Source organism: Eptesicus fuscus, chromosome 8 (genome assembly GCF_027574615.1).
Source record: "Eptesicus fuscus isolate TK198812 chromosome 8, DD_ASM_mEF_20220401, whole genome shotgun sequence".
Taxonomy (NCBI): Eukaryota; Metazoa; Chordata; class Mammalia; order Chiroptera; family Vespertilionidae; genus Eptesicus; species Eptesicus fuscus.
Window position 1 is genome coordinate 3,690,036 of NC_072480.1, and position 16,521 is coordinate 3,706,556.

A 16,521-nucleotide genomic window follows, 5' to 3' on the forward strand; every position below is an offset into this window, starting at 1 on the left:
AAATTATTCTTTATTTCAGTTAGTGTATGCTTAATTTCTATTTATTTATTTATTTATTTTTTTAATAAATCTTTATTGTTCAGATTATCACAGGTGTTCCTCTCCACCCCTCATAGCTCCCCTCCACCTGATTCCACCCCCCACCCCATGCCCTTACCCCCCGCTACTGTCTTCATCCATAGGTGTAAGATTTTTGTCCAATCTCTTCCTGAACCCCTCAGATCCCCTTCCCCCTGATAATTGTCCGTCCCCTCCCTTTCTATGTCCCTGATTCTATTATATTCACCAGTCAATTCTGTTCTTCAGATTTTTTATTCATTTGTTTTTAGATTTACTTGTTGATAGGTATGTATTTGATGTCTTTTTGTTGTTCATAATTTTTACCTATACCTTTTTTTTTCTTCTTCCTCTTCTTAAAGAATACTCTTCAGCATTTCATGTAATCCTGGTTTGGTGGTGATGAACTCCTTTAGCTTTTTCTTGTCTGTGAAGCTCTTCGTCTGACCTTCAATTCTGAATGATAGCTTTGCTGGGTAGAGTAATCTTGGTTGTACGTTCTTGCTGTTCATCACTTTGAATATTTCTTGCCACTTCCATCTGGCCTGCATAGTTTCTGTTGAGAAATCAGCTGACAGTCATATGGGTACTCCCTTGTAGGTAACTAACTGTTTTTCTCTTGCTGCTTTCAAGATTCTCTCTTTGTCTTTTGCCCTTGGCATTTTAATTATGATGTGTCTTGGTGTGGTCCTCTTTGAATTCCTCTTGTTTGGGGTACTGTGCGCTTCCTGAACTTGTAAGTCTATTTCTTTCACCAGGTGGGGGAAGTTTTCAGTCATTATTTCTTGAAATAGGTTTTCAGTATCTTGCTCTCTCTCTTCTTCTGGCACCCCAAAAATTCTGATGTTGGTACGCTTGAAGCTGTCCCAGAGGCTCCTTACGCTATCTTCACACTTTTGGATTCTTCTTTCTTTCCGCCTCTCTGGTTGGGTGTTTTTTGTTTCCTCATATTCCAGATCTTTGGTTTGACTCTTCAGGTTCGGTGATCTACAGTTGAGTGTCTGTATATTCTTTATTTCAGACAGTGTATGCATAATTTCTGACTGGTCCTATTCCATTTTTTTTTTTTTGCATTCTCATTAAGGTCCTTGAAGGTCTCTTGAAGTTTCTCAGCGGTTTTTAGAAGATTCTTGAGTAACCTTATAAATGTGGTTCTGAACACTGTGTCGTCCAGTAGTTTACTTTCCTCCATCTCTCCTATGCGTGACATACTTCGGTGTCTCCGCATTTTGGCTGCCTCCCTGTGTTGATGGAGTGGCTTTGTGTGGTCAGTGACCTATAGGGGCCAGTAGCTCAGCTTCCCCAATCACCCTAGGTGGTCGCTCTTGGTACACCCCTTTGTGGGCTGAGTGCAAAGTCTTGTTGTAGTTAAGCCTTGATTGCTGTTGGTACACTGGGAGGAATTGACCTCCAGGCCAATTGGCTGTGAGGACCTGCTGTGTCTATAATGGAAGCGCTGCTGCGCTGGAGACACGCTTGTGGTACAGGGCTTGTATGAGTGGGGCTTTGGTGCTCACTGAGTCCGCCTCCCGAATGTGTCACTTATGGGTGTGAGGAGTTGAAATCTGGTGTCTCACGCTGACCACTAGGTGCATTGGCTAGTTCAGCTGCTGTCTGAGGCCACCCTGCAGGAGCTACAGCGAGAACTGCCGTCCTCTCCTCCCTGCTTGGAGTTTGGAGGCCTTGGAGCTGTCTGTACAGGGTTGCAAGTTTACTAGTTTAAACTGCAATAGAGAAGGCCATTCATATGCAAAAGCCACTGCTAGGAGCTTGGGTGTGTTTGTAGATTGTGCAGGCAGAGTCTCAGAGCATCACTAGGCTAGGGCGTGGCCAACAGCAATGGCTGGCAGTGAGCCGCCTCCAACTGTGTCCTGCAACCACATCCCCGCTGTTTCACGCGCTGGGGTAGCCAACAATTCTACCTCCACGTAGCTCTGCTAGTAAGCTAGTGTCACTCCGACCCAATGGCAGACAGCCCAGTCTCTCCCTAGAAACTGGATTTCAGAGAGATTGGGGGCCTTGTCTCTCTTCAGATTGAAGAAAGCAACGCCCGCCTCCAGCTGGGCTCCACTGCCAGCTCGTATCACCCGCGCGCTCCCCTGTACCTCAGTTTTTCAGCGTTTGTGTCCTGATTGCGCCCGTGTCTTTCAGTCTAGTTCTAGAGGTTCCGCTCAGCCAGCTTTCCCGTGGTTCTGGGTGATAGACGTTCTGTCTTTTAGTGGTAGTTTTGAAAATTGTTGTGGACGGCAGCAGCCCAGATGTTTATCTACACCGCCATCTTGGATCTCCTATGCTTAGTTTCTGACTTGCCCTTTTTCATGTTTTTGACATTCTCACTAACATACTTGAAAGTCTCACTAAGTCCCTTGAAACACTCATGAAGATCCTTGAATAACTATAACTGTAGTTTTGAACTCTGTATCCAGTAGTTTGCTTTTTCTGTTTCTTTCATTTGTGACATGTTTCTTTGTCTTTGCATTTTGGCTACTTCCCTCTGTTTCAGTGTATTAGGTAGAGCTGCTATGTCTCCTGGAATTGGTAGGGTGACCTGTGTAGTATGTGTCCTCCAGGGCCCAGTGGCTCAGTCTCCCTAGTCACTTGAGTGGGCACTCTAGGTGCACCCCTGTGTGGGCTATGTGCACAGTCTTGTAGTTGAGCTGTGATGGCTGTTGGTGTCATTGGGAGGAATTGACCTCCAAGCCAATTGGCTGTAAGGACCAGCTGCAACTGCAGTGGTAGAGCTGCTGTGCAGGAAACACCCCTATGGAGCGGGACTTGCTTCAGTAGAGCTTTGGTGCTCATTGAGTCTGCCCCTTGAGTGTGTCACTTGTGTATGTGTAAAGTGTAATCTCATATGGTTTGAAGCTGTCCACCAGGTTAATGAGCTCTAGGACCTCCAGGGAGGTGCAAAGTTAGCCACTGACTTTGAGGGATCTGCAGATGGCTATCATTGAGGCCCACCTGTGAAGCAAGGCACACTGGTACTAGTGCTGGTTCTTGGGCTTTTTATTGATAAGGTAGGGTCACGCTGATACCAGCTGTGTCTAGTTTGAGAGATTTTAGCAAAATCTAAAGCCTGAGCCAGGACAGTCCATTCATATGGAAAAGTTACTGCAAACAGCTTGGGTGGGGCTGCAAATTTGATGGGGCAGGGTCTCAGGGAATCACCAGGGTGGAGCAACCAGTATGCTCCAGGCTGATGGAGACTCATAATATGGCTGCCAGTCAGCAGTGCTACAGGAGAGATCCCAGCCCAGGAATAATGACCCCTGTGAGCACCCCTGTCTAGGAGAAAACCACCCCCAAGTTCTTGCCCTGATGACAGACAATCCAGTTTCTCCCTGTATGTGTCTGGGTCCCCCAACGCCTCTTGGCTCAGAGGGTTCAAGTCTGAGTGAGTTCATGTGCTGGCCTTTCAGAGGGACACATGGGTCTCTGGCAGCCTCCTTGTCCTCCAGCCATAATTCCCACTGATTTTTACAGCCTGGACTTATCTTCCCAGCTCTGGAACCCTGGGCTGGGGGTCTGGTGTGGGGCTGGGACCCCTTACTCCTCAAGGGTGGCCTCCGCAGAGATGATCTCCCTTCCAGTTAAAAATCCTCACACATGGGTGCTGGATCAGCCCATCCTGCACCTCCTTCCCTCCTACCAGTCTCAGTGTGCTTCCTACTTCTCTTCTCTGGTTGTAGGACTTCCATTCAGCCAGTTTTCAGGCAGTTCTGAATGGTGGTGGTTCTGTGTTTTAGTTGTCATTTTGATGTGGTTGTGGGAGGTGGCAAGTACAGGCATTTACCTATTCCACCATCTTGGTTCCTATCTCCCCTCCATTTTGTTTAACTCTTTTTCTAGAGTTTTGTCCTTTTCTGTCATTTGAGACATGTTTGTTTGTCTCCGCATTTTGGCTGCCTTCTTGTGTTTGTTTCTGTAAGTTAGGTATATCTGCTGTGTCACCCAGTCTTGTAGAGTCACCTTTTGTAGTAGGTGTCCTCTGGGTCCCAGTTGCACAGCCTCTCTGTTTACTTGAGCCAGGTGCTCCAATGGGGTTGTCACTTTTGTGGGTTGTGTACTCTCCTGTTGTAGTTGAGCCTTGATTGCTATTAACACATCAGTGGGTCGGATTGACCCTGAGGCTGACTGGTTGTGAGGACTGGCCATGACTACAGTTGACCAGCTTTTGTGCAGGAATGTGATCCTACAGAGCAGAATTTGCTGTATCTGACCTCTGGTGCCTGCAGAGTTCAGTCTATAGGTGTATTGTTTGTAATGCTAATTGGGTATTGCTCTGGTTTGTTTTGAAGCCAACCATCAGATGTGTTGGTTCTGGAGCCTTTTCGGGGGGACTCTGGTAATTTCCAAAGTCAGCTGCTGCTTGTGCTCAGTCCAGGGCTACCTGGTAGGAGGTACTTAGTTATCTGTTGTTGGTAGCTGCCTGTGCTGGGCTTGGGAGGGGCCTAGGAAAGGCTATGCTGCAACCCCAGGCTAGCTGCCACCAGTGGCCAGGCTTGGGGCCACTTAGCAAGAGGTACAGGGCACACTGAGGCCATCTGTTACTTAGGGACCTTTGGGAGATTTTAGGGAAATCTGCAGTACAGGCAGAGGCCAGCCGCTTGTGAGGAGCAATTGCTGAAAGGGCTTCAAGAGGTGCAAGATTTGGGTGGGGCAGGATCTCCGAGAAGCATGAGGAAGAAAGGTGTTATTCGGCTTATTAGAGACTTAGATATGGTGTCCACTGTGTGGGGGAGGGCTAAACTAAGGAACAGTGCTAACAATGCCAGCACTTCTGTCTGGGAGAAAGCTGCCCCTGGAGCCCTTGTTCTGAAGCCAGACCATTCAATTCTTCCCTGTATGTTCCTGGTGTTTTTCAAGCCGCTGCCCCTTTGTTGGAGCTTAGGGCGAATGTTTAAGGACATGCCTGGGTCTAATCTTCACTGATTTTCACAGCCAGCTGTTGTGGGAACCTCTTGCTTCTCAGAAGTAGCCTCCACCCCTGAGATACTCCTCCTGATTCTCAACCCCCACACGTGGGTGTGCGACCAGCCCATTTTGAATCTGTATCCCTCCTGCCAGTCTCGACATGTCTTTTTTATATCCTTAGTTATAGGCGTTTTGTTCAGCTAGTCTTCGGGTGGTTCTCAAGGTTGCTGTTCTATAATTTAGTTGTAACTTAATTTTTTAAATCCTTACCTGAGGATTTTTTCCCCATTGATTTTCAGAGAGAGGGGAGATGGAGAGAGAGAGAGAGAGAGAGAAGAGAGAGAGAGAGAGAGAGAGAGAGAGAGAGAGAGAGAGAGAAACATTGGTGTGAGAGAGTCACATTGATTGGTTGTCTCCCACATGGGCCCTGACTGGGGCTAGGGATTGAACCTGCAACCCAGGTATGTGCCCTTGACTAGGAACCGAACCCAAGGCCCTTGGTGCATGGGCCGACGCTCTAACCCCTGAGCATACTGACCAGGGCAATTTAGTTGTGATTTTGATGTGGACAAGAGTGGAGATGAACACAGTGTTTACCTACTCCACCATCTTGGCCAGAAGTTCATTTACAGTATTTATTGAAGAAAATGCACATAAAAGTAACCCACCAGTTGAAACCTGTGTTGTTCAAAGATCAACTGTAGTTCACTTTTATTTAAGTTTTGAAAGATTTGTTCCTGTCTTCTCAGGAAGTAGAACACACTTTGAATGCATACCTATATTTAAAAGATCAAAGATAATGGGAGCAGTTCACCAGCTAAGTAAAAGGGTAGCGAGTCATCTCAGCATTAAGTTGTGTAAATGTAAATGGCCTGGTGATCAACATATACTTTAGCATAGTCAATGCTAAACATTTAATCTATGTTAACAAAACATGATCCCCATAGAAGTGTGGATAGACTGTGTGCTCATTGAGAGGAGTTTACAAAGGCAGGAACATGGTGAAATGTATATGAGTGTCTTACCTTTATTGTTTACTAGCATAATGAAGTGACAATATTTAGTACTCCAGACCAATGATGGAGCTGTTTTTCTCTTCACCCCTACATTCATAGGCTCTATATTACTGGGGCTTTAGAAAAGACATTAAACTGACTTTCAGGTTATATATTTATCTCTGTTGAGTTTTTTTTTGGTTGCATGTGGTTTGTTGTTTTCTCTGTTGTCTCAAAACTCCAACTGTAAATAGAAGTTAGTTACCAGCAATAATTTTGACCTGTCTTTTTCATTCTTTAAATATTCATTCAGCAAAGTGTATGCTAGCAGAATACCTTTAGTGCAAAAAAAACCCTTTTTTAAAAATCAGCAATCAGCTTTCTAACAACTCAGTTAAACTGGACATGAGTTTTGTTAATTGCCTTTAAACTTATTTAGTCTTATATACGTTTCCTAAAACATATTAGTTATTATATAATTAAATTCACATGTAGTTGCATCTGACTTTATGGTAGCTTATACCAACAAACTGCTGTAAATTTTTTATTCTTGGTCTTTTGAAATTTGACTTAGGTCATATGCTGTGAACTAACAAACTCAAAGGTTTGAGGTTTGCCCTAACCGGTTTGGCTCAGTGGATAAAGCGTCGGCCTGCGGACTGAAGGGTCTCGGGTTCGATTCTGGTCAAGGGCATGTACCTTGGTTGCGGGCACATCCCCAGTGGGAAGTGTGCAGGAGGCAGCTGATCGATGTTTCTCTCTCATCGATGTTTCTGACTCTCTATCCCTCTCCCTTCCTCTCTGTAAAAAAATCAATAAAATATATATATTTTAAAAAGGTTTGAGGTTTGGTGATGAGATAAAACTGAAGTATAGGGGAAAGACAAACAAAAATAGTGTATTTAAAATAAGACTGTCAAACACTGACATCTGACCAGGTGTATTTTTAGACCATGATGTACCATATCTTAGAGGAAAGTCATCTGGAAAAAGTAGGATTTGAGCTAACCTTAGTCCTTTACTTCCTAGGCAAACTGGAACCGGGCTGAAGGAGAAAATGAATTCCAAATCCCTGGCAGAGCAAGATGCCCCTCTGACCAACTAAAAGAAGCCAGTGGCTCTGATTTGGGACAGTTGGATCCTTCATTGGACCAAGGTAGTAAGGATGTACGTCATAAAGGGAAACGGGGTAAAAAGGTAAGTAACTTAAGTAAAAGAGCAGTGAGGTCTGTGTACGAAGGTACCTTTAACCAGTTTCAATTATTTATAAGATCTTATCCCCATTTACTAAAAAAACCCACAACTTGTAGAGTTACAAAGTGATTACTAGTAAACATTATTAGCAGCTTTAATATTTCCCTTTCCAAGTGTTTGTTACTTAAAGTGCTTTAAAAGATATTCTATGTTTTGAGGGATAGATTTTTTTTTTGCAACTATGAAAGATTTTGATGTTTACCTTAATGATGCACATACTTTTTTGTTTTGTGTTGTTTTCCACCTTCCTATATACACCAAGATCTTGGGGCTAGATATGCTTTTTCTTAAACTGCCATTTTTATTCAGTTCCTTATTTATTCATGGATGGTCAAGTCAGAGGATGGGTTATTTAACATATTTTGTAGTTATTTAGTGGTTTCTTCTTTCATTTCTTAGATTCTGAGTATATAATCCTATATAATAAAAGCCTAATATGCTAAGGTCATAATTAGGTCTGGTCATCCGTTCAACCAATCAAAGCATAATATGCTAATGATATGTTAAGGCCATTCAACCGCTCGCTATGACATGCACTGACCACCAGGGGGCAGACGCTCCAACTGGTAGGTTATCTTGTGCTGGGGTCCAGCTGATCATGACTGAGCAAGACGGGCTGGACATGCCCTAGAGCCCTCCCATGGTCCCTCCCTGGGTGGCCAACCTCCTGCCTTCCTCCCTGGCCCCGATCGTGCACCAGTGGGGTCCCTCTGCCTGCCCTGTGCCCTCTCGCAATCCGGGACCCCTCGGGGGATATCGGAGAGCCGATTTCAGCTAGATCCCACAGACTAGGCTGAGGGACCTCATGGTGCATGAATTCGTGCACTGGGCCTCTAGTATGCTATAAGTGGTACATCAGGATTAGAGTTAGTAAATATTAAGTGCTAGAATGTTGAGTGTAGTGGGAAAAGTTTAAATTTCTCATCTCAAGTAATTGACCATTTAGTGGGGAGGACAAGTCAGCAAAGAGATCATTTCTGTCTAGTGTGATTATTAGATGAAGGTACATAGATTGTATAGAAAGCTAGGTTGTACCTTCTCTCTAATGTACAACCTGGCCTCAGAAATAAGTGTGGGCATATTGCTGATGTGGGAAGCAGTTGGGAGTTTTTACTTATGAGTGGCTTTTTGCCTGTGTAGAAGTTTTTATTTTAAGTGAAGTTCACTTTGTATTTCTGTTGAGAAGTTTGATTTTCAAGTTATAAGGTCTGAGTTAGCCTGCTTCTAAGTTTGTAGAATGAATGAACTTAGCTTTGAGATTTTGAGTGTTGGCTCTAGCTCTCATAATAACTATTGAATTATCAAAGTACAGGTATTTCTGTGTTCCCATTTTTATTCAAATGGAATGGCAGGTTGTTTTGTGTTTGTATATTTTTACTTGCTTTTACTTGATTTCTGTCAAAACCAGTTTATTTGGATACATCCTTCCTCACTGATTGAGTCATTTAACAGAAATCTTCTAACCTTACTGAGTACCATGTACATACTAATATCTAAGGGTTGATAGCAGAATGAAGGAACTCGTAGTTAGTCAAGAAAAGAAAAATGTCATTTTAAATATGATTTGATAAATGCTGTATTGGAGGTACATTGGTTTTTAAATCTTACTTACCACTGGGACTATATATAAGACCAGAAAGTTTTCAACTTCATGGCAGCTATGGTATTGCACTTTATATTATAAAATGTACTGGTAACTAGTTTGACTGGAGGTATTTCATTAATTATATCTAATATTTGTTGGTTTAATATTTAATTACATAAGGCTTATAATTTTTCCCTCTTAGTACTTTACCTGTTTCACATTTGAAACATGTTTACTATTTAGGGTAAAGGTACTTCAAGTGAAGAAGTCAATCTGAGTCACATGGTACCCTATGAGCCAGTTGCAGAAGAAAAAGTAAAGGAATTACCTGAATGGAGTGAGAAAGTGGCTCAAAACATTTTGTCAGGTATTACAGTAATGGTAACTTTTTCCCCTTTAATGTGAAATCTTTGGGACCCATAAGAGAGTATTTAGGAAGATAATGTTTTATATTTTGGTTCTAAATGATAAGTTTGTAAATAGTTAGAACAAAAATTGAAGGAACATATTGACATAGAGGTGTAAGTTCTTTTTCGTCTATTCTCTTTTATTCTTGGGAAAATTGATAGTGTAAAGCTTCAGGAATCGCCAAACTCTCAAATAGTTCTGAACATAAAATTAGTTATTTTCCATTTCCCTTTGAAATTTCCTCTTAATCCTTTTATATTTTTCCCCCCTTCTTTCCTCTCCACAACCAAAAAAATGGTAAGATATTCATCTGTCTTTGGAAGCAAAGTGGCACTCCCTAACCACACAGACGTGCAAGCATGAGAAGATCTAAGGATTACAGCCAAGCCATTTGGGAAGTAGTCCCTACTATTTAATTGTGGTTACAATGGGCTTCAGACCAATTATTTTAAAACCAGAATGATCATTGCTGACATATATCTTTCTTTAATTAGTTAACATTTGAGCTTTTCAACTGTAATAGCTCTCAGATTTAGACCACCTATTTTAGTTTTCCAAAACATTGCCAGTCACTATTCAGTAAGCCAAATTCATGACTCAATAATGGGATCTTCACCAGTAATTTAAGACTATCGATAGTCTTTTCCATCTTGTAGTAAAAATTCATTAAACCAATAAAGGTGTAGGAAATCACCAACATGAAAAACCACCAAGCTAAAATAAGTGAAAAATAACCATTAGTTGGGAGCTAACAAATTATTTTGCCCAGTTTCAAAATGCTGCTTGAGTCAAGAAGAAAAAATAAAGTTATTTTTAAAAATATAATTGTAACAGTTAAAATTGACCCTTGAAAGAGATTTTCAAAGAAGTTGTAAAGAAAAACCTTTACTGTTACTACCTTGTCCCTTACCTTTACAGGCTGCTAAGCTGTTACTAGGTCAGTATTCATGTGTGCCTGTATCCACACTTATGTAGATAATTAAATTCAAAGGTCATTTTCTTAAGTTTTTTGAGTTTATACTGCTATAAGATTGTCCATTTACTATCACTGTCTAACAAATCATCCCACACCTAATCTCACGAAATGACAAACATTTGTTTATGCTTAGGAATTCTGTGGGCCAGATATTCCGAAAGGTCACAGCAAGTATGGCTTATATCTGCTTCATGATGTTAGGGCCTCAGCTAGGAAGACTCAGGCTGACTAGTAACTCAATAACTGGGGGGCTGACATCACACCTGAAGCTCCTTCACTCACACATATGGCATCCAGTTTGGGAGAACTCAAAATCCAGGACTGCCAAACATAGTGCCTACACACAGCTTCTCCATGCAGCTCGACTTCAGCATGAAGGCCTTCAGCTAGTCTGGCTTCTCTGGTAGCTCAGTTTCAAGCATGAATGGTCCGGCAAGCAGGCGGAAGCTTCATTGCCCTTTCTGACATTTTCTTGGAAATTTCCCACGTCACTCATTACAAGCAAATAACAAACCTGTCTAGATTCAAGGGGATGTGACACAGATCCCATTTCTTAATGGGAAGAATGTCAAGATTATGTTGAAAGAAAATGTGGAATAAGAGACACTGTTTTTGGACATCTTTAGAAAATATCACATACCACAAAGTCTTAGGCCTCCCAGGTACCACACAGATTCTACAGGCTAGTTCTACTCAAGGAAGTGAAGCATCTTTAGAACCATCTAATCCTGGGGAGAGATCTCTTTAGAGCTTTCAGAAGAACTCTCAGTGTCTTCAGGCTATACTATACTATTCTTTTCATATTATACCCTTAGGGCTAGAGATCTAGGAATACTCCTAAAAGTTGGTGACATTAAAACCATTTAAATGCCAATCAGAGTATGTGCTTTTAATAAGTGGATGAAATGCCATTAGCTCACCGAATACTTAAGGCACAAGTGACAAAGAAAGGTGCAGAAAAAACTGAAGATTTACTCTAGGGAAAATTATCTGGTTTGTCAAGAGACTATTTCTACCTGACTCATGCAGATTCTGTACAAAGAGGAGTAACCAAGTATCCAAATTGATCTCATTCATCATAGCCCAAGATTGATTCCTGTTCACTTGTCAAAGGATAAGTAAAATTAGTAAAATTTATAGTCTTGTTTTAAAAATGTAAAAGGTGAAAAAAATTAAATAACTGCTTAAAATTTACCTGTGTAGAATATTGGCTTGAGAAGTCTAGACTTACATTTTAAAAAGACAGCTGTCAAACATTTCAGATGGAGTAGAGTCTAGTAAACTAATTTGGAAGGAGGTAGAGGATTGGTGATAATAGACTGATTTGAGTTACATCATTTTAAGTCATCTGCCAACCTCTCATTTATTCAGTAAATATTCATGGCCTGCTATATCTCAGCATTAACTGGATGCATAGGATGCAAACATAGATAGAATAAATCTATATCTAGCATTATACATGCCATTTAAAAGCTCTTAATGGCTACTAATGAATGCTATATTCCTTATCTTCTATTGCAGAGTCTACAGTTTGAATGTATTTATCACCTCTATTGAATGTATTTATCACCTCTATTATGCTTTTCCATGGTGATGGATTGTTTATAATTTGCATCTAGTATTTCTCATTAGTCCCATGACTTTTCATTTATCTCATTTCAAGTTATTTTTCTCATTCATTAATGGACTTCTTTCCTTGTTTTTTATAGAGTTGCATTGTAGTTGTTTAGTCTACTTGAGCTCTCCTTTGTTTCATTGTCACTTATTTTATGGTATCTCACTCTTCCTCTTTCAAGTTCAGCTGGTTTTTACTTCTTAAAACTTTTCAACCTACAACTTAACTCTAGAAACACACACACACATATTTATTTATTTTTTACTGGACATCTTCAATCGCTTTATTGTTATGGGAACTCATGGATGGAACCTGTTTGCCTGAGTTTGAGATCTGATCCTCTCCCAAGGGTAGGACACTGGTGGCAGGGTTAGAACTGAAAGTAGACATGTTTACCGAAACAGGAAGAGAAATACATCAATTTTTCTAATCAGTTATACTTGGCACTTTTTGTTGCTAGCATTTTAAAATTGTTATGGTTTTCACATGATCACTGGATACTTGTTCACTCATAGTCTGAAGTAGTAAGAATCATGCCACACACCTAGGCAGGACATAAGTATCTTATATGTCCAATTTTAAAAACTAGATTCAGGGTATTGTCAAAAAGGATATAGTTAAAATTATAAGCTCTCTCCAGGGCAGGTTAACACTTTCCTCCCCCTCTTAGGAGGAACCTTTCTCCTTGTGTATTTTTTCTTGCTTCTCTCATTTCCTTCCCACTTCTTTCCCCACATTCCCCCTTGGGGGCCTATTCACTAGAGAAGTCTCTGCCATCCTGCTTTCCCTCTGACAGTCTCTTCATTCATGCTGCAAGAAGCCCAAGCTAAGCAAAGGACTAGAGCCTACTCTCATGAGAAATGGTTACACCAACTAGGCCTCTCAATTTTCTTCTCTCTAGGTTTTTTTTTTCTCATGAATTCCTCCGGTGATCTCATGTCTTTGTCATTTAGGTTTATGTTGCAAGGTAAAAAGTGCTAAGACTCAGAGATTTGGGTTTAAGATTGAGGGAGGAACAGGGCCCCCTGTCTTATGCCTTTAGACTAAAGCAAGCAAGCAAGAGTTCTGCTTTGTGTTTGAGATATAGATTCCTTGGTTTCCAGTTAGCATTCTTTGTGTCTATTACCTTAAAGGACTCCATGGGGAGAACATGGTGCTTGGACTAAGGCAAAAAGAATAAGGATACCTGAGTCTTCTAGCCAAATACTATTTTAATGGCACCACTACCCAAATTAGTCCCTAACAATAGTATATTGTGGTATGCAGATATAAGATGTAGTGGCAGCAAAGAGTGGTACAGAACTCTTATTGAGTGATATAACTATTAAAGATGAATTTACTTAGAAAATGTAAATGCAAAAAGTTGATTGGAAAGTTTATGGCATGTTTGGAATCTGATATTTGAACTCCTTGGATTTTTTCCTGTTGATTAGTTAATTATTAAAGGGTTTAAAGGTATAATCACCCTATAATATTATGCATTTTAAAATTATCTTTTAAAAGGTGCTTCCTGGGTAAGTTGGGGTTTAGTCAAAGGTGCTGAATTTACTGGCAAAGCAATCCAGAAAGGTGCTTCTAAACTCCGAGAACGGATTCAACCAGAAGAAAAACCAGTGGAAGTTAGTCCAGCTGTGACCAGGGGACTTCATATAGCAAAGCAGGCTACCGGAGGAGCAGCGAAAGTCAGTCAGTTCCTGGGTAAGATGATTTTAGATGGCTTACTTCTTTTCAATTAAATGACAAATAATCTCTTAATTCAAGTTAATCTGAATGCTCAATTTAGTTTATCTTTAAGAATAAAGAATTAGGGAGAGGATCCAAGATGGCAGCATAGATAAATCTGGGCTGCTGCCGTCCACAACAATTTCCAAAACTACCACTAAAAGACAGAACGTCTATCACCCAGAACCACGGGAAAGCTGGCTGAGCGGAACCTCTAGAACTAGACTGAAAGACACGGGCACAATCAGGACACAAACGCTGAAAAACTGAGGTACAGGGGAGCGCGCGGGTGATACGAGCTGGCAGTGGAGCCCAGCTGGAGGTGGGCGTTGCTTTCTTCAATCTGAAGAGAGACAAGGCCCCCAATCTCTCTGAAATCCAGTTTCTGGGGAGAGACTGGGCTGTCTGCCATTGGGTCGGAGTGAGACTGGCTTACTAGCAGAGCTGCATGGAGGTAGAATTGTTGGCTGCGCCAGCGCGCGAGACAGCGGGGACGTGGCTGCGGGACACGGTTGGAGGCGGCTCACTGCCAGCCATTGCTGTTGGCCACGCCCTAGCCTAGTGATGCTCTGAGACTCTGCCCGCACAATCTACAAACACACCCAAGCTCCTAGCAGTGGCTTTTGCATATGAATGGCCTTCTCTATTGCAGTTTAAACTAGTAAACTTGCAACCCTGTACAGACAGCTCCAAGGCCTCCAAACTCCAAGCAGGGAGGAGAGGACGGCAGTTCTCGCTGTAGCTCCTGCAGGGTGGCCTCAGACAGCAGCTGAACTAGCCAATGCACCTAGTGGTCAGCGTGAGACACCAGATTTCAACTCCTCACACCCATAAGTGACACATTCGGGAGGCGGACTCAGTGAGCACCAAAGCCCCACTCATACAAGCCCTGTACCACAAGCGTGTCTCCAGCGCAGCAGCGCTTCCATTATAGACACAGCAGGTCCTCACAGCCAATTGGCCTGGAGGTCAATTCCTCCCAGTGTACCAACAGCAATCAAGGCTTAACTACAACAAGACTTTGCACTCAGCCCACAAAGGGGTGTACCAAGAGCGACCACCTAGGGTGATTGGGGAAGCTGAGCTACTGGCCCCTATAGGTCACTGACCACACAAAGCCACTCCATCAACACAGGGAGGCAGCCAAAATGCTGAGACACCGAAGTATGTCACGCATAGGAGAGATGGAGGAAAGTAAACTACTGGACGACACAGTGTTCAGAACCACATTTATAAGGTTACTCAAGAATCTTCTAAAAACCGCTGAGAAACTTCAAGAGACCTTCAAGGACCTTAATGAGAATGCAAAAAAAAAAAAATGGAATAGGACCAGTCAGAAATTATGCATACACTGTCTGAAATAAAGAATATACAGACACTCAACTGTAGATCACCGTACCTGAAGAGTCAAACCAAAGATCTGGAATATGATGAAACAAAAAACACCCAACCAGAGAGGCGGAAAGAAAGAAGAATCCAAAAGTGTGAAGATAGTGTAAGGAGCCTCTGGGACGGCTTCAAGGGTACCAACATCCGAATTTTTGGGGTGCCAGAAGAAGAGAGAGAGCAAGATACTGAAAACCTATTTTAAGAAATAATGACTGAAAACTTCCCCCACCTGGTGAAAGAAATAGACTTACAAGTTCAGGAAGCGCACAGAACCCCAAACAAGAGGAATCCAAAGAGGACCACACCAAGACACATCATAATTAAAATGCCAAGGGCAAAAGACAGAGAATCTTGAAAGCAGCAAGAGAAAAACAGTTAGTTACCTACAAGGGAGTACCCATATGACTGTCAGCTGATTTCTCAACAGAAACTATGCAGGCCAGACGGAAGTGGCAAGAAATATTCAAAGTGATGAATAGCAAGAACCTACAACCAAGATTACTCTACCCAGCAAAGCTATCATTCAGAATTGAAGGTCAGACGAAGAGCTACACAGACAAGAAAAAGCTAAAGGAGTTCATCACCACCAAACCAGGATTACATGAAATGCTGAAGGGTATTCTTTAAGAAGAGGAAGAAGGGGAAAAAAGTAAAGGTAAAAATTATGAACAACAAAAAGACATCAAATACATACCTACCAAGAAGTGAATCTAAAAATCAAGTGAATAAAAAATCTGAAGAACAGAATTGACTGGTGAATACAATAGAATCATGGACATAGAAAGGGAGGGGACGGACAATTATCAGGGGGAAGGGGGTCTGAGGGGTGCAGGAAGAGATTGGACAAAAATCTTACACCTATGGATGAGGACAGTGGCGGGGGGTAAGGGCATGGGGCAGGGGCAGTCAGGTGGAGGGGAGCTACAGGGGGGGAGGGGAAAGAGGAACACTTGTAATCTGAACAATAAAGATTTATTTTTTAAAAAAGGAAAGAATTAGAACAAAGCAGTTTCATCTTTCAATTCATAGTAGAATCTATAGACTAGCAACATAAACCTATCAGAGCCTTAACAATATTTCTGAAATTGACATACTGATTCAGAATCTGCATTTTTATGAGCTCCCTAGGTGATTTTTACTTGCATATAAAAGTTTGAGAAACACTGGTTAAAGGGTTGTTTTGATCAAGTTAGAGAAGAGAGCATCTGTATCTTTGAAAAGGAATGGTCCTGAATATGTGTTTACTATCCTTGAATATGACACATTTTTAAAGAATATTTTTTATTGATTTTATTTTCTATTTTTTATAGATTTTTTTTTATTGATTCAGGGAGGAAGGGACAGAGAGAGATAGAAACATCAAGCATTGATCAGCTGCGTCCTGCACAACCCCCACTGGGGATTGAGCCTGAAACCCAGGCATGTGCCCTGACCAGGAATCAAACCTGGTTGATAGGTTGATGCTCAAACACTGAGCCACACTGGCTAGGCAAATATGACATATTCTTTTAAGGACTGTTCACTGCATGTTAGTTGAGGGTCAAGAGAAAGGGATATATTATTTGAAAAAGCTGATTTAGTGATTCTGGTGTCAGCCTTCCCAAGA

General features: G+C 41.7%; 1 protein-coding gene across 5 annotated transcripts in view; it reads left to right on the plus strand.

Annotated features, from left to right (window-relative positions):
* Positions 1-16,521, plus strand: part of SPART (spartin) — an 80,761-nt gene that overhangs the window by 36,510 nt on the left and 27,730 nt on the right. For 3 of the 5 annotated variants that reach the window (XM_054720370.1, XM_054720371.1, XM_054720375.1), the window contains exons 4-6: positions 6,996-7,163; positions 9,049-9,172; positions 13,308-13,502. In XM_054720370.1, the coding sequence (XP_054576345.1) occupies positions 6,996-7,163; positions 9,049-9,172; positions 13,308-13,502 (487 nt within the window). The remainder of the gene's footprint in view (positions 1-6,995; positions 7,164-9,048; positions 9,173-13,307; positions 13,503-16,521) is intronic. The other 2 variants (XM_054720372.1, XM_054720374.1) reach the window with 2 other exon arrangements.